This window comes from Nerophis ophidion, linkage group LG03 (genome assembly GCF_033978795.1).
Source record: "Nerophis ophidion isolate RoL-2023_Sa linkage group LG03, RoL_Noph_v1.0, whole genome shotgun sequence".
Taxonomy (NCBI): Eukaryota; Metazoa; Chordata; class Actinopteri; order Syngnathiformes; family Syngnathidae; genus Nerophis; species Nerophis ophidion.
In genome coordinates this window covers 72,068,204-72,087,130 of record NC_084613.1, presented here as the reverse complement: position 1 = coordinate 72,087,130, position 18,927 = coordinate 72,068,204, and the positions used below count along the sequence as shown (strand labels likewise).

General features: G+C 38.2%; 1 protein-coding gene across 1 annotated transcript in view; it reads left to right on the top strand.

The window, feature by feature from the left end:
- The first annotated feature begins 1,421 nt into the window (after positions 1 to 1,421).
- Positions 1,422 to 18,927, top strand: part of vgll2b (vestigial-like family member 2b) — a 29,864-nt gene continuing 12,358 nt past the window's right edge. Inside the window, exons 1-2 of the mRNA XM_061896016.1 lie at positions 1,422 to 1,773; positions 8,730 to 9,111. Of these exons, the coding sequence (XP_061752000.1) occupies positions 1,687 to 1,773; positions 8,730 to 9,111 (469 nt within the window). The 5' untranslated portion in view covers positions 1,422 to 1,686. The remainder of the gene's footprint in view (positions 1,774 to 8,729; positions 9,112 to 18,927) is intronic.

Genomic DNA, 18,927 nt, shown 5'->3' with positions numbered 1-18,927 from the left:
AAACAGGTCTTCTGCCCACTGCAGAGAAGGTTTACGCCCTAAGTGCAGGAACTAAAAATCCAAGTTATCTTTGCAGGTTTCAACAAATAGGTTTTTCTTTATTTTTCTTATACTGCAGCACCTGCAATCCCCGATTGGGGTAACGTAACAATATGTTTCCTGACACAAGGCACATTTTTATAAAACTTCTTGCTGAGTTAGCACTCTTATTCAGAATCATGTTAGCGCTACCAGTAAGGGTACGTGAACATATCCAAATATCGATAGCGTCGAAACGAGATGATATCTTTATTTATGTTGTGATCATCTGTGTTCATTTTCCCCACTAGCTCTATTTTTTTGGTTTTATTAACGTGGGTCCACTTGAACAGCGTCTTCCCACCGCCATCTTTAATGTTGTTTTTATCGCTTCCATATAGAATCTACTGACACATATACTGTAAGTTAGATCTAAACCTGTTATGATCGTTGCCCGGATTATATTATGTTTAGGTTTTTGAGTCTTTCTGTATTATGTTATGTTAGTGTTTGACTTCTTTAGTTCCTGGTTGCACTTCCTTGTTTGTTCTGTCACCATAGTTACGTATTAGTTTCACCTGCCACTTGTTCCGGACGCACACCTGTTTTGTAATCACTGTCTTAATTTAAGCCTGCCTCCTTCGTTCATTCGGTCTGGCTGCGTAGTTTCTGTCACGACTTTTGTTCCCCAGTTCTGGATTTGCTAGTTTCCGCGCTAGGCCTTGTTACTCCTCTAGCTCCTATGCTAGCTCTTTTGTTTTGTCTTTTGTGCTACGAGTAGGTTTTTGTTTTTCATAGTCTGTTTTATTCTTAAATAAATCATTTACTCTTACCTTCACGCTGTGTCCGAGCCCGACTGCATCCTTGAGAGAACGACTCCGCATCACCTTGCGACCCACGCGTTACAAAACCCTAAATTGTATTTGAAATGGCAACAGCAGAGGATGCATGTGCATTTACGAGCCAGTCAACAAGTTTTTAGTTAATTTTATATCTTTTTTTGCCAAATAGTTCAAGAAAGATCACAAAAAATTAGCAATATTTTGCTCTGTTATACAATTTAATAAATCAGAAACTGATGACATAGTGCTGTACTTTACTTCTTTATCTCTTTTTTTCAACCAAAAATGCTTTGCTCTGATTAGGGGGTACTTGAATTAAATTTTTTTTTACAGCGGGTACATCACTGAAAAAAGGTTGAAAACCACTGATTTATAGGACCAGGTTAATCTAACTTCGAATGCATGTGCATTATTGTGTTGTTTATATTGTATCATTTTAGGATAAAGGGTGTATGCAAGCAAATGTGTGTGGGGTTGAATCAGGGAGGGGGGAGTGGGAGGAGCCAACTTTAAAGATGTACAGGACAGTCCTACTCACCCTCCACATCTCGCTGTCGCAGCTGTTGTGGTGCACACACACACACAGACACACACACACATTTGCAGACACACTTGCACGGCTTAAGTGTGCTCCCTCTGCAGCCTCCATTCTGACTGCTTCACTACTCTGCTCCACTACCATCTACTTAGTAGTACCAAAATCTGCACACACACACGCACACACACATACAGACACACACACACACACGCATAAGACTGTAATGTTGGTGCTACCTTGCTGGGAAAAGTCTGATTCAGTGGAAGAGTGAAGAAGTGCTCATTTACCATGAGCTGTTTGGATGTTATGTACCCAGCTTATGGACATTACCCGTCTTACTCTGCCGCCGCTCCTGCTTTTATCAACAGTCTACAGGTAGGTTCTTACCATTTATGTTGATATTGATGCATGCCATTTAATATATATGACTCTTTTGGCAACGGTTCGTGATAACGTAAACACTGAAATTTGCATATGAAGAAGGAAATTATTCATTGCTGCTCTAATAATGCATATATTAAAACATATTCCTACTTATTTAAATATATAGTGTATGACAAAGAAGCAAAAAGGCCTCAATGTCTTTGCATATGTATGGGGGCAACACATATTGTATATTTTCTATCAAGTACTTACATAATAATAATAATGGATTAGATTTTAAATCACACTTTTATATATATATATATATATATATATATATATATATATATATATATATATATATATATGACTCTTTTGGCAACGGTTCGTGATAACGTAAACATTTAAACAAGCCATGCAAATAACACTGATATTTGCATATGAAGAAGGAAATTATTCATTGCTGCTCTAATGCATATAAAAAAACATATTCCTACCTATTTAAATATATAGTGTATGACAAAGAAGCAAAAAGGCCTCAATGTCTATGCATATGTATGGGGGCAACACACATTGTATATTTTATATCAAGTACTTACATACTAATAATAATAATGGATTGGATTTTATATCGCGCTTTTCTATTATTAGATACTAAAAGCGCTTACAAGCAGTATATATATATATATATTTTAATCTAATCGACTCTGTACATTCTGTATATAAATTACTATTATCTACATACAGTATATATTGAATTATATGCATATTTTGTATGTCCTAGTCTACATATATGAATATATGGACATAAATGCATACATATTGTGTTCAAATCGACTTACAAATCGTACATCTTACTTAGACAAATTGACCTACTCTATGTTCATCGATACATAGTATACCTGTATACAGGGTCTTTGGTTAAATTAAGGACCAAAGCAGAATTTTATTTAGCCTCTTAAAGCCCAAGCTGTTTGTTTACGTGCTTTTTTTTTTATTTCTCTTTGCTATTTGGGCTTATTGGACCCTAATTAGAATAAAAACAAAAAATTGTCTTTAAATATGATGTACTTAGTCCATAAGTACACAAACGTGTACTTCATGTGTAGTGACATGCACATTTTTATTTTTACACTTTTTTTTCCAAATTCTATTGTATGTTGTACATTTCTGACACCACCAGACAGCAGTATAAGTGTCCATATGTCGGCATAAGACCCCGATTCAGTAGTGTACACACTTTTGGAAATAAGAGCTAAAAGGTGCTGTTTACGCATGTGGCCACTAAGGCCTCGTTTAAAAAATCTAAATTTTTATGTGAAACAATTTATACATCTTTTAATCAAACTTTGATTGTATTTTATGCACGTTTTGAACTAAAAAAAAAAAAGAGAAATTGTGTCATCTTGTGTTTTCCGTGCACAATAACAAAATTAACAGACTTAAAACACATACTTGCAAATTTTCCTGAGGAACTCTGAGCTGTAATCGCTGACACAGTGTACAGTCAGAGTGTTTGGGGGACATTTGGCATTATTTTCCAATCAGTGACTGAGCAGGAAGGAGCTGGGGACATTTCATATGAAGTGTTTTGTAATTCAATAATTGATATTTTGCAATTTCCCCCCCCCACGATCATACGCACAGTGTTAATGTATGTATGTATGTATATATATATATATATATATATATATATACATATATATATATATATATATCATTACTGTATTTTATCTAGTTACAGTATGTATCAAATATCTACCTACAGTAGTTTTTATATATATTTTTTAATTCTCACTATCTACACATCTCTATATTGGGATATATAAAATAGGGCCTATTTGTCTGGTATCGACACACACTATCGACTGCATGTGAAGTAATAATAGCCTGTACGCATCCATTTTCCATTTTCTACTGCTTATTCCCTTTCTGGGTCGCGGGGGGCGCTGGCGCCTATCTCAGCTACTATCGGGCGGAAGGCGGGGTACACCCTGGACAAGTCGCCACCTCATCGCAGGGCCAACACAAATAGACGGACAACATTCACACTCACATTCACACACTAGGGCCAATGTAGTGTTGCCAATCAACCTATCCACAGGTGCATGTCTTTGGAAGTGGGAGGAAGCCGGAGTACCCGGAGGGAACCCACGCATTCACGGGGAGAACATGCAAACTCCACACAGAACGATCCCGAGCCTGGATTTGAACCCAGGACTGCAGGACCTTCGTATTGTGAGGCAGACACACTAACCCCTCTACCACCGTGAAGCCCGGCCTGTACGCATATATGTGTAAAAATCATATGATTAATAATAAATATAATTGAATAATCAGAGTAAGTGAAAGTTCGACTCTTACCTTCTGTGACAACCTCCCTAAAGTTTTTTAATCATTCAGAAATATCAAGGAGCTAAAATGCACCAAACATGGCTAAGTGTGTAATGTCTTTTGTATGTGTTCCATTGTGGATTGTAATACATTTAAATGGGTGTAATTTTGAATTTTTTTATGGTGCTAGGACATTTTTTATAACATCCACAAAATTCAGTGAGCAGGTTGTGTTATATATATGTGACCATGACTTTTTTTTTTGCGCTTTGAGTAGAGAAGGTTGGGTCAAATAAGTAAATGATATGCTTTGTTCAGTTTAAACACAATTCATGGTCATTGGCCTGATTTACTCATATTATCCACAAGAGGGTGACAATTTTGCATCAATAATTCTGAAAGATACTTGAGTTTGATTTGGATTCACCCCGTGGGCTAGAATCCTTACCAAACTCATGATGTCTCACGGGCCAAACTGAGGACGCAAGCTGGCCGCGGGCTGTATTTTGAACACCCCTAATGTAGCCTTATCTCTAAAAATTGTGTACTTATTTTATAATGTACTGTGTCTATTTAATACATGTATACAGTCGTGGTCAAAAGTTTACATATACCTGTAAAGAACATATTGAACATACTCAATTTTGTTTCATCTGACCACAAAACTTTCCTCCAGAAGGTCTTATCTCTGTCCATTTGATGTCAGATGAAACAAAAATGTATCTGTTCGGCCACAATACCCAGAAATATGTTTGGAGGAGAAAAGGTTAGGCCTTTATTCCCAGGAACACCACTCCTACCGTCAAGCATGGTGGTGGTAGTATTATGCTCTGGGCCTGTTTTGCTGCCAATGGAACTGGTGCTTTACAGAGAGTAAATGGGACAATGAAAAAGGGGGATTATCTCCAAATTCTTCAGGACAACCTAAAATCATCATTTTTTTTGATAAAACCCAACACCAAGAATAGATATTTGAAAGGCAATTTAAAATAAATAAAGAAAAGTGGGGGAAGAGTGGATCGTGAGATCGACAGGCAGGTCGGTGCGGCGTCTTCAGTGATGCGGACGTCGTATCGATCCGTTATGGTGAAGAAGGAGCTGAGCCGGAAGGCAAAGCTCTCAATTTATCGGTCGATCCACGTTCCCATCCTCACCTATGGTCATGAGCTTTGGGTCATGACCGAAAGGATAAGATCACGGGTACAAGCGGCCGAAATGAGTTTCCTCCGTCGGGTGGCGGGGCTCTCCCTTAGAGATAGGGTGAGAAGCTCTGCCATCCGGGAGGAACTCAAAGTAAAGCCGCTGCTCCTCCACATCGAGAGGAGCCAGATGAGGTGGTTCGGGCATCTGGTCAGGATGCCACCCGAACGCCTCCCTAGGGAGGTGTTTAGGGCACGTCCAACCGGTAGGAGGCCACGGGGAAGACCCAGGACACGTTGGGAAGACTATGTCTCCCGGCTGGCCTGGGAACACCTCGGGATCCCCCGGGAAGAGCTAGACGAAGTGGCTGGGGAGAGGGAAGTCTGGGCTTCCCTGCTTAGGCTGCTGCCCCCGCGGCCCGACCTCGGATAAGCGGAAGATGATGGATGGACAAAGAATAGTGAACAACAGGCTGAATAAGTGTACATTATATGACGCATAAATAACCAACTGAGATGGTGCCTGGTATGTTAACGTAAGATATTATGGTAAGAGTCATTCAAATAACTAACATGCTATACATTTACCAAACAATCTGTCACTCCTAATTGCTAAATCCCATGAAATCTTATACGTCTAGTCTCTTACGTGAATGAGCAAAATAATATTATTTGATATTTTACGGTAATGTGTTAATAATTTCACACATAAGTCGCTCCTGAGTATAAGTCACATCCCTGGCCAAACTATAAAAAAAACTGCGACTTATAGTCCGAAAAATACGGTATTGGTTTGTCTATGCTCAGTATAGAGCTTAATGTATATGTAAATGATCTATTATTGTCATATTTTCAGGTATTTACATAGGCACAGCTACCAATCTATTTAGCTGTATACCTGCTGTACATCTTGCTATGTACAGTACAGACCAAAAGTTTGGACACACCTTCTCATTTCAATGTGTTTTCTTTAATTTCTTGACTATTTACATTGTAGATTGTCACTGAAGGCATCAGAACTGTGACATCAGTGAAGTGAAAACCCTTTCAGGTGACTACCTCTTGAAGCTCATCTAGAGCAGTGGTTCTCAAATGGGGGTACACGTACCCCTGGGGGTACATGAAGGAATGCCAAGGGGTACATGAGATTTTTAAAAAATATTCTAAAAAATAGCAACAATTCAAAAATCCTTTATAAAGATTTTTATTGAATAATACTTAAACAAAATATGAATGTAAGTTCATAAACTGTGAAAAGAAATGCAAAAGTGCAATATTCATTTTTGTGGACATGTTCCATAAATATTGATGATAGAGATGTCTGTTTTTGTGAAAAAATGTTTAGAATTAAGTTCATGAATCCAGATGGATCTCTATTACAATCCCCAAAGAGGACACTTTACGTTAATGATTACTTCTATGTGTGGAAATCTTTATTTATAATTGAATCATTTATTTTTCAACAAGTTTTTAGTTATTTTTATATCTTTTTTTTCAAATAGTTCAAGAAAGACCACCACAAATGAGCAATATTTTGCACTCTTATACAATTTAATAAATCAGAAACTGATGACATAGTGCTGTATTTTACTTCTTTATCTCGTTTTTTCAACCAAAAATGCTTTGCTCAGATTAGGGGGTACTTGAATTAAAAAAAAATGTTCATAGGGGGTACATCACTGAAAAAAGGTTGAGAACCACTGATCTAGAGAATGCCAAGAGTGTGCAAAACAATAATCGGAGCTATTTTGTTTATTATATTTATTATTTATTTATTATATTTATTATTTTGAAGAAACTCGAATATAAAACATGTTTTCAGTTATTTCACCTTTTTTTTTGTAACTCCACTTGTGTTCATTCATAGTTTTGATGCCTTCAGTGACAATCTACAATGTAAATAGTCATGAAAATAAAGAAAACGCATTGAATGAGGAGGTGTGTCCAAACTTTTGGCCTGTACTGTATATACTTAGCTGTCTTCATATACTGTATATTTCCTTGAATTGCCGCCGGGGCGGTAATTAATTCAAAACCTCCTCTCACTCCTGCGCTTCCCAAAGGCATGCGGTAAAAGTAAGCATGCACTGATTATTTTAAAACCTCGTCTCACTCCGGCACTTACCAAAGGCATGCAGTAAAAATTTGAGTGTGATGTAAACTTGGACCTTAAATCCTACTGAATAGCTCTTAATCTTCTTCCCTTTATGCGATTTCAAATTATCGGTATTGAAATCAGCTTCCTCCGTTTTGAAAATGATGACAGGGGAAGTGTCACTCGTGACGTCACGAGTTTGACCAGGCGGTAATACCAAGCATGCGCTAATTATTTTGGGAAGCGAATTTGACCCGGCAGTAATTCAAGGCAGGCGCAAACTATATTCCCTGCGGCAATTCAAGGAAATACGGTATATATTAATTGACCTGTATATAATATCATACATTTGCTCCATATGTGCTTATCCTACATGCAGTATATTTTCACATCTCTAGTTATCTATGCACATAGGACCAGTTATAATAAATGTTTGACCGGTACAGTTTCTAGCTATACAGAATATATTTATCTACAGCAGTGGTCCCCAACCACCGGGCCGCGGAATAATTTTTTTATGTTGATTTAATAAAAAAAAAAAAGAAAAAAAAAAATATATATATTTATATATATATATATTTTTTTATTTTATTTATTCAATCCAAATAAAAAACACAATATACACTTACACTTAGTGCACCAACCACAAAAACCTCCCTTTTTCATGACAAAAACGTCCCTTTTTCATGACAAAGAAGAAAAAAAAAAAAAAAAAAAGTATTATTTTTTTTAATTAAATCAACATAAAAAACCCAATATACACTTACAATTAGTGCACCAACTACAAAAACCTCATTTTTTCATGACAAAAACGTCCCTTTTTCATGACAAAAAAAAAAAAAAAAAAAAAAGTATTATTATTTTTTTTATTAAATCAACATAAAAAACCCAATATACACTTACAATTAGTGCACCAACTACAAAAAACTCATTTTTTTCATGACAAAAACGTCCCTTTTTCATGACAAAGAAAAAAATAAAAATAAAAAGTATTTTTTTTTTAATTTTTATTAAATCAACATAAAAAACCCAATATACACTTACAATTAGTGCACCAACTACAAAAACCTCATTTTTTTCATGACAAAAACGTCCCTTTTTCATGACAAAGAAAAAAAAATAAATAGAAAGTATTATTATTTTTTTTTTATTAAATCAACATAAAAAACCCAATATACACTTACAATTAGTGCACCAACTACAAAAACCTAATTTTTTTCATGACAAAAACGTCCCTTTTTCATGACAAAGAAAAAAAAAAAAAAAAAAGGTAACCCCCCCGGGCCGCGGGACAAATTATTAAGTGTTGACCGGTCCGCGGATACAAAAAGGTTGGGGACCACTGATCTACAGCATCCAACTACAGTATGCATCTCATGATCCCCTAACCCTCTTGACAGACTGCCACCAGTGTAACCAGCATCTCACCTCCGTGTCGGGACTTTATGGACACTCCCAGGAGTGCAGAGGGGATGCCCAGGGCCCAGGGCACCGTCGGCGGATCCGCAACCTCATCCTCTTCGTCCGCCTCTTCCTCCTCCTCCTCCGCCTCCTCGTCTTCGTCCTCCTACACGCCGGCAGCTCTGCGGCCGGACGGGGGTTCCAAGGACAAGCAGGAGGGTCCCGAGGCCGAGTACTTGACCTCCCGCTGCGTCCTCTTCACTTACTACCAGGGGGACATCAGCACTGTGGTGGACGAGCACTTCTCCAGGGCGCTCAGCTCCTACATGGATGGGGAGGGCAAGCGGCGGGCTTCGGAGCAGCAAGCCCCGGGTACCGCAGGTAAATATCATGGATTTGCTCCAAGTGGATAAACAAACACTTTAATACATGGGTGTCAAACTCTGGCCTGCGGGCCAAATTTGGCCCTTGAGGCAATATCAAATTAACATTAGAGCTGGCCCGCCGCTGTAACACCAAATTCACCGCTAATACTCATACTCGTCAACCCTCCCGATTTTCCCGGGAGACTCCCGAAGTTCAGTGCCCCTCGTGAATTTCTCCCCATTTCCACCCGGACAATAATATTGGGGGCGGGCCGTAAAAGCACTGCCTTTGGCGTTCTCTACATGTCGCCACGTCCGCTTTTCCTCCATACAAACAGCGTGGCGGCCCACTCACATATAATATATGTGGCTCATACAAACACACAAGTGAATACAAGGCATACTTGGTCAACAGCCATACAGGTCACACTGAGGGTGGCCATATAAACAACTTTAACACTGTTACAAATATACGCCACACTGTGAACCCACAGCAAACAAGAATGACAAACACATTTCGGGAGAACATCCGCACCGTAACACAACATAAACACAACCGAACAAATACCCAGAACCCCTTGCATCACTAACTCTTCCGGGATGCTACAATATACATCCCCGCTACCACCAAACCCCGCCCCAACTCAAACACGCCTCCGAAAAGAGGCATTCAATTTGTATTTTTATTTTATTTGATATGCCATTGATATTTTTAAATTATTATTATTTAAAACTCGATTTTGCATGTCACTATAAAGTTATATAAGCCTTGCTTGGTCAATATTCAATGCAAAACTTGTTTGGGTCCCTATTAAAGGATTAATTTGTTCAACCTCGGCCCGCAGCTTCGTTCAGTTTTAAATTTTGGCCCACTCTGTATTTGAGTTTGACACCCCTGCTTTAATACATCTCTTATATTATTGAATCACATTGGACTGTTGTAGTGTCCTTTGTGTGTTTCCTAAAAACAAAGTACATAGAAGGTGTGTCTAAAGTGTGGTCCAAAATGAAATGAAATATTCCATCCATCTTCTTCCGCTTATCCGAGGTCGGGTCGCGGGGGCAGCAGCCTAAGCAGGGAAGCCCAGACTTCCCTCTCCCCAGCCACTTCGTCTAGCTCTTCATGGTGGATCCCGAGGCGTTCCCAGGCCAGCCGGGAGATATAGTCTTCCCAACGTGTCCTGGGTCTTCCCCGTGGCCACCTACTGGTCGGATGTGCCCTAAACACCTCCCTAGGGAGGCGTTCGGGTGGCATCCTGACCAGATGCCCGAGCCACCTCATCTGGCTCCTCTCGATGTGGAGGAGCAGCGGCTTTACTTTGAGTTCCTCTCGGATGGCAGAGCTTCTCACCCTATCTCTAAGGGAGAGCCCCGCCACACGGTGGAGGAAACTCATTTCGGCCGCTTGTACCCATGATCTTATCCTTAAAGCTCATGACCATAGGTAAGGATGGGAACGTAGATCGACCAGTAAATTGAGAGCTTTGCCTTCCGGCTCAGCTCCTTCTTCACCACAACGGATCGATACAACGTCCACATTACTGAAGACGCCACACCGATCTGCCTGTCGATCTCACGATCCACTCTTCCCTCACTCGTGAACAAAACTCCGAGGTACTTGAAATTAAATATTGTCAAAATAAAAAAACATGAATTGATTAACGTGGACCCTGACTTAAACAAGCTGAAAAACTTATTCGGGTGTTACCATTTAGTGGTCAATTGTACGGAATATGTACTGTACTGTGCAATCTACTAATAAAAGTTTCAATCAATTAATCAATCAATCAACAGAAAAACTATACAATGAGAAAAAGACTATATTTTGTTACTAATAGCTAACAAAATTAAGTCACGCCTTGTATATTTACAGAGCTCCTCAAGGCAGTGGTTCTCAACCTTTTTTCAGTGATGTACCCCCTGTGAACATTTTTTTTAATTCAAGTACCCCCTAATCAGAGCAAAAAATAGACAAAAAAGTAAAATACAGCACTATGTGATCAGTTTCTGATTTATTAAATTGTATAACAGTGCAAAATATTGCTCATTTGTAGTGGTCTTTCTTGAGCTATTTGGAAAAAAAAGATATAAAAATAACTAAAAACTTGTTGAAAAATAAACAAGTGATTCAGTTGTAAATGAAAATGTATTCACATAGAAGTAATCATCAACTAATAAAGATCCATCTGGATTCATGAACTTAATTCTAAACATTTCTTCACAAAAAAATAAGTATTTAACATCAATATTTATGGAACATGTCCACAAAAAATGTAGCTGTCAACACTGAATATTGCATTGTTGCATTTCTTTTCACAGTTTAGGAATTTACATTCATATTTCGTTGAAGTATTATGCAATAAATATATTTATCAAGGATTTTTTAATCGTGGCTATTTTTAGAATATTTTCAAAAAATATCTCACGTACCCCTTGGCATACCTTCAAGTACCCCCAGGGGTACACGTACCCCCATTTGAGAACCACTGCCTCGAGGGACATGGAGGGACAAAAATGTTTTTGCGAAATCTCGCAATACTTTTTGCGAGGTCTGGCAAAATGTTTTTTGTTTTTTTTATGTCAGTGAACCGGAAGTGAAACAGACAAAGCAATGGAGAGCCTAGCCATCATCCGTGGGAGAAGTTTATTGATTTCTATTTTAGTATTGGCCTAACATATGAAGACATCAAATTGTATTATGGTCCCACAACAGAGCCCAGAAGATGCGTAGGCTCCCACGTGCTCCCGCTCCTCCATCGCTGTGGCTGTTTCACTTCCGGTTCACTGACATAGGAAAAAAACCTTTTGCAAGATCTCGCAAAAAGTATTGCGAAATTTCGCAAAACGAAACACAGTGATGGAAGAGCCTACCTATCATCCGTGGGAGAAGTTTATTGATTTGTATTTTAGTATTGGCCTAACATATAACGATATCAAATCGTATTATAGATTAGAATAGAACGTACTTTATTGTCATTATATTTGCAAATAACGAGATTTAGGACTCCGATTTAAGTAGTGGAAACAAATATGGAATACAAATACAAATTTAAAATTAAATCTGCAAGCAGCATTGGTCGGGTCCACCTTTGACTACTGCCCCTGCTACCCAAGCCCTGGTCTAAGTCAGACCTACATAGAGGTTTTTGTTTCATGTCTCTACGACATTCCTAACAGATGTTACAAGCAGTTTTGTCTGGGTTTTTTCCTAGGGGGCGCTAGAGCGCAATTTTGACTTTTGGAGTTTGGTTTTTTTTTAGATGGATATTTTCGCCAGTCCTGATGTGTGTGTAAAATTTGGTGATTTTTGAAGCATGTTAAGGGGGTGAAATTACAGATTGCCGTTTCTGGATGTTGTTGATAAATGGCTTTCGCTTTGCATAGTAGAGCTTTAACTTGCACTTTGAAGCATTTTAAGGGGGTCAAATTACAGCTCAAAGAGGCAAAAATGACATTTTTTAGGAAAATTTGCCCAGAGGTTTTTTGAAGGCACGTAAAATCCAAACTGGAGCAGTAATCAAAACTCTTTTGATATCTTTTATTCAGAAGGGTTCAAACTCTTTCCTGTGTAAAAATATCACACGTTATGGTCCCACAACAGAGCACAGATGATGTGTAGGCTCCCAAAATGTTCCCAAAAATGTTTTTGCGACATCTCGCAAAAGTTTTTATTTTCAGTGAACCGGGGAGTAAAACAGACACGGCGATGGTGAACCGGAAGTGAAACAGACAAGCCGTGGCGCGGTTGGCAGAGTGGCCGTGCCAGCAACCTGAGGGTTCCTGGTTCAGTCCCCACCTTCTACCAACCCCGTCACGTCCGTTGTGTCCTTGAGCAAGACACTTCACCCTTGCTCCTGATGGGTCGTGTTTAGCGCCTAGCATGGCAGCTCCCGCCATCATGGTGTGAATGTGTGTGTGAATGTGGAAATAGTGTCAAAGCGCTTTGAGTACCTTAAAGGTAGAAAAGCGCTATATAAATATAACCCATTTACCATTTAATAATATAATGCATTTAAATAAAAATACCTTACATTGAGGGCTTTTTAATTACAAACCCCAAAACCAGTGAAGTTGGCACATTGTGTAAATCCTAAATAAAAACAGAATACAATGATTTGCAAATCCTTTTCAACCTATATTCAGTTGAATGGACTGCAAAGACAAGATACTTAATGTTCAAACTGGAAAACTTTTTTATATTTGGCGAATATTGGAGTTTACACATCTGTGAAGGCACCATTCAATTTGCTGAAAGGTACATACAAGTTTTGGAGCAACATATGTTGCCAAGCCACGTGTTACAACAGCGTGGCTTCATAGTAAAAGAGTGTGGGTACTAGACTGGCCTGCCCGAAGTCAAGACCTGTCTCCCATTGAAAATGTGTGGCGCAATATGAAGCCTGAATAAAATACGACAACGGAGACCCCGGACTGTTGAAAAACTTAAGCTGTATATCAAGCAAGAATGGGGAATAATTCCACCGGAAAAGCTTCAAAAATTGGTCTCCTCAGTTCCCAAACGTTAACTGAGTTTTGTCAAAAGGAAAGGCCATGTAACACAGTGGTAAAAATGCCCCTGTGCCAACTTTTTTTGCAATGTGTTGCTGCCATTAAATTCTAAGTTAATGATTATTTGAAAAAAAAATGTTTTGTTGCGATCCGTGACTCGGATCTTCACATGTTTATTTTTCCATCTTTGTTTCATTCTCTTTCTGACCCACTTACTTCTTGTTTAGTCCGTTACCTTGGTTACACATTGATTTCACCTGCTCCTCGTTTTCTACACACACCTGGTTCTACTTGATTACTCCCTATATAAGTGAAGTGAAGTGAAGTGAAACATATTTATATAGCGCTTTTCTCTAGTGACTCAAAGCGCTTTACATAGTGAAAACCAATATCTAAGTTACATTTAAACCAGTGTGGGTGGCACTGGGAGCAGGTGGGTAAAGTGTCTTGCCCAAGGACACAATGGCAGTGACTAGAATGGCGAAAGCGGGAATCGAACCTGCAACCCTCAAGTTGCTGGCACGGACGCTCTACCGACCGAGCTAAGCCTTCCTCCTTTCCTTGTTCAGTCCGGGTCCATAAAATTTGCTCTCATGCAACAGGTGACGACTGCTACTTTTCTACGTTTATTCTCGCTAGCTCATATGCTAAGCCACCTGCCTTTTCTTAGCTCACATGCTAATTGTTTTTGTTTCTTCATTTTTGTGCTTTCATGCCAAGTCTAGTTTTCTGTTTGTATTTCCTAGTTTTCATACTAGCGTTTTTGGTACGCCTTTTTATTAGCTCCAGTATTTCTGTTCAGAGCTCTCTTTTTATTAAATATATATTTTAAGATCTTACCTTTGTTGTGTTCACGTCAACGCATCCTCGAGGGAATCGAACCCCGCACCTTAATGCCCACCAGTCTTTAAAAGTTTCTCAGTTTGAACATTAAATATCTTGTCTTTGCGGTCTATTCGATTGAATATAAGTTGAAAAGGGTTTGCAAATCATTGTGTTCTGTTTTTAATTACGAATTACACAACGTGCAAACTTCACTGATTTGGGGTTTTCTAATTACAGATTATTATCAATTACATTTTAACATTGTTTGACAGCATTAGCATTTATATATATATATATATATATATATATATATATATATATATATATATATATATATATATATATATATATATATTTTTTTTTTTTTTTTAAGAACAAAAATGGGCCCTGCATTGACTTTCCAGCATGTAGCACTCGGAGGAAAAGGTTTGGTTGTCGGGCGAGTAGCTGAGTTGCAACATTCATTCATTTGCATACGTACAGATGGCAGAGTCGCTGATGTGGCATCTTTTGGGCCACACAGAGCATCAGACAGGTGGGGGTGTCATGGCTGCTTTTTGGAACTGTTGTTGTCTCTTGGAGGCTGCCAGGTGCCTGTTGGCAAATGTTGCAACAAAAAACAAGGTTTTACGATCAAAAACAATAGTTTTTTTATTTTTACACACAAAAGTACCGGTATCAATGGCCAGGTACCAGGAATTGGTACCGTATCGGTTCAAATGTGAATAGGATAGGATAGGTCTTTATTTACATTGCACAAGTACAACGAAACTTTGTTTGGTACTCATCCATACGACCACTGTAAAACGCAACTTAATTGATCAAATTACTCACTTCGTCACAAAAGCGTAGAGAAAGATAAACGAGGTGGAAAAGGGAGTTTTGCTGAGGGTTAATGGACGTTGTGCTTGTTTGCATCTATAACTTTACCATGAATTGATTTACGTGGACCCCGACTTAAACAAGTTAAAAAACTTATTCGGGTGTTACCATTTAGTGGTCAATTGTACGGAATATGTACTGTACTGTGCAATCTACTAATAAAAGCGTCAATTAATCAATCAGGCAGTATAGCTCGGTTGGTAGAGCGGCCGTGCTAGCAACTTGAGGGTTGCCGGTTCGATCCCCACTTCCACCATCCTAGTCTCTGCGGTTGTGTCCTTGGGCAAGACACTTTACCCACCTGCTCCCAGTGCCACCTACACTGGTTTAAATGTAACTTAGATATTGGGTTTCACAATGTAAAGTGCTTTGAGTCACTTGAGAAAAGCGCTATATAAATATAATTCACTTCATTTCACTTCAATCAATCAATCAATCAATCAATAAATCAATCAATCAATCAATCAATCAATCAATCAATCAATCAATCAATCAATCAATCGATCAATCAAACAATCAATCAAACAATCACTCAATCAGTAATACAAGTGTAAACATAAGCTAACCTCTGTGTATGACAAGTTCAAATTAAAAGGCCTAGACCAAGGGTTGGCAACCCAAGATGTTGAAAGAGCCATATTGGACCAAAAATACAAAACAAACATCTGTCTGGAGCCACAAAAAATTTAAAGCCTTATATAAGTGTTAAAATGAAGGCAACACATGATGTAAGTGTCTGTATTAACTATTATAGCCTACTATCAAAGGCTGATGCGAATCTTCGTTGACAGAAATGTTGTATTTTGATTGTTAATCTACACATGTTTGCAACATTGGAAATCGTTAGTAAAATGGAGGCTTCTCACTGGATGAGATAACTTCTGTAAATTACTGGCTCTGAATGGCCAAAGGTATAATAGATGTGTGTGTCCAAGTTTAAGGAAATGGCAGGCTGTTTTCTAATGGATTTGTTACAATCTTTGCAAGCTGGGTAACGTTTGCTGTGGTCTGGAACAACATGGCACACAAATAACTATGCGAAATACAGCCAATAATACATACAGATATTGTGTCATGAGACATGCAAATATAAATTAAATACACAGAAGAACATAAGTAAAGGAAATTAAATGAGCTCAAATATACCTACAAACGAGGCATAATGATGCAATATGTACATAAAGCTAGCCTAAATAGCATGTTAGCATGGATTAGCTTTTAGTCATGGATCGACCAAATATGCCTGATAAGCAATCCAACTAGTCAATAAAATCAACAAAGCTCACCTTTGTGCATTCTCACACAGCATAAAACATTTGGTGGACAAAATGAGACAAAGAAGGAGTGGCATAAAACACGTCTTTCTGTGGCAGTGTCGGAGAAGTTTGTTCATGTAAACAAACTACGATGAGATCAAGGATCACTGAAATTAGCAGGACAAAACGGTGCTTGCCAAATGCTCTCATCAGTGAAGCATTTATTATACAAACAGTGGGATTTTGAACAATTAGGAATGCTTGTGTCATGTTTGTTCTCCTACAGAAAATATATTAAAACAAAAAACGTATTGGTCATACTAATGCTGATACTGATATTTCAAATTTTCAAGATCATTAAATGATTAAATTTTTGATCACCATTACAATCAAACAAAAACACAGGCTGGCAGTGTAACAATATCTATTAAGTATTCACATTACTTCCTACTATTAGCTCTGATTTAAATAATTTGTTTGTTTCCTTTAAACCTCTCCTGTGTCCAAGGACTTATTTCTTGTATACATACTAGGGTTGGACGGTATAGTACCGAAATACTAATGAATAATATTTGATATTATAACGCCTCTGAAAAGTACCGGTACCAGACACAGTGTGTAGACAGAAAAGGGAGAATTTACGCATTTTGGCTTAAAAACCAACAATAAAGGCGAAGTTATAACACTGAAACTCCCTCAGGAAATGATGCTATAAGACAGTGGTTCTTAAACTTTTTTCAGTGCTGTAGCCCCTGTGAACATTTTTTTAATCCAAGTACCCCCTAATCAGAGCAAAGCATTTTTGGTTGGAAAAAAGAGATAAAGAAGTAAAATACAGCACTATGTCATCATTTTCTGATTTATTAAATTGTATAACAGTGCAAAATATTGCTCATTTGTAGTGGTCTTTCTTAAACTATTTGGAAAAAAATAAATAAAAACAACTAAAAACTTGTTGAAAAATAAACAAGTGATTCAATTATAAATAAAGATTTCTACACATAGAAGTGCCCTCTTTGGGGATTGTAATAGAGATCCATCTGGATTCATCAACTTAATTCTAAAGATTTCTTCACAAAAAAAGAAATCTTTAACATCAATATTTATGGAATATGTCCACAAAAATGAATATTGCATTCTTGGATTTCTTTTCACAGTTTATGAACTTATGTCCATATTTTATTGAAGTATTATTCAATAAATATATTTATAAAGTATGTTTGAAATGTTGCTATTTTTAGAATATTTAAAAAAAAATCTCACATACCCCTTGGCATACCTTCAAGTACCCCCAGGGGTACGCGTACCCCCATTTGAGAACCACTGCCCTAGAGGGCCGCCAAAAAATATCTGTTTCTCAGCGGTGGTCAGCATGGGCCCCAGTGGTACTCAGTTGTAATACACTTTTCCACCACTTGTGGCAGTAATGACAATTTAAACAAAAACTGACTGAGTTTATGTCAAACTCTGGCCCGCGGTGCACCGAATTCCACCCGGACAACAATATTGGGGGTGTGCCTTAAAGGCACTGCCTTTAGCGTCCCCTACAACCTGTCGTCAAGTCTGTTTTTCCTCCTCACAAACAGCGTGCCGGCCCAGTCACGTGATATATGTGGCTTCTACACACATGTAAGTAAATGCAAGGCATACTTGGTCAGCAGCATACAGGTCACACTGAGGGTGGCCATATGAACAACTTTAACACTGTTACAAATATGCGCCACACTGTGAACCCACACAAAACAAGAATAACCAACACATTTCGGGAGAACATCCGCACCGTAACACAACATAAACACAACAGAACAAATACCCAGAACCCCTTGCAGCACGAACTCTTTCGGACCGCTACTATATACACCCCCTCCCTGCCACCAACAAAACCCCCCCGCCCCCCTAAACCCGCCCACCTGAGCCCCGACATTAACTGAGCAGTAAAAAGGCCTGAATGGTTGATATATTCATTATTTTATTTTGAAATGTATTAGCCTCTGGAAAAAGTTAATGTTAATATTTACCTCAGAAGGCTGCAAATACAAAAGAGGCATTCAATTTTTGTTTAAATTTGATTTGATAGGCCATTGATATTTTTTAACTATTATTGTTATTATTATTTGAAACTCAATTTTGCATGTCATTATAAAGTTATATAAACCTTGCTTGTTCAATATTCAATGAAAAACTTGTTTGGGTCCCTATTAAAAGATTAATTTGTTCAACCTCGGCCCGCGGCTTTGTTCAGTTTTAAATTTTGGCCCACTCTGTATTTGAGTTTGACACCCCTGGTTTATGTCATAGAGAAGTTTCTTAAGCGCAAAAAAACAGGAAAAGCTGTGTTTTCATTTGCACTTTAATTTTAT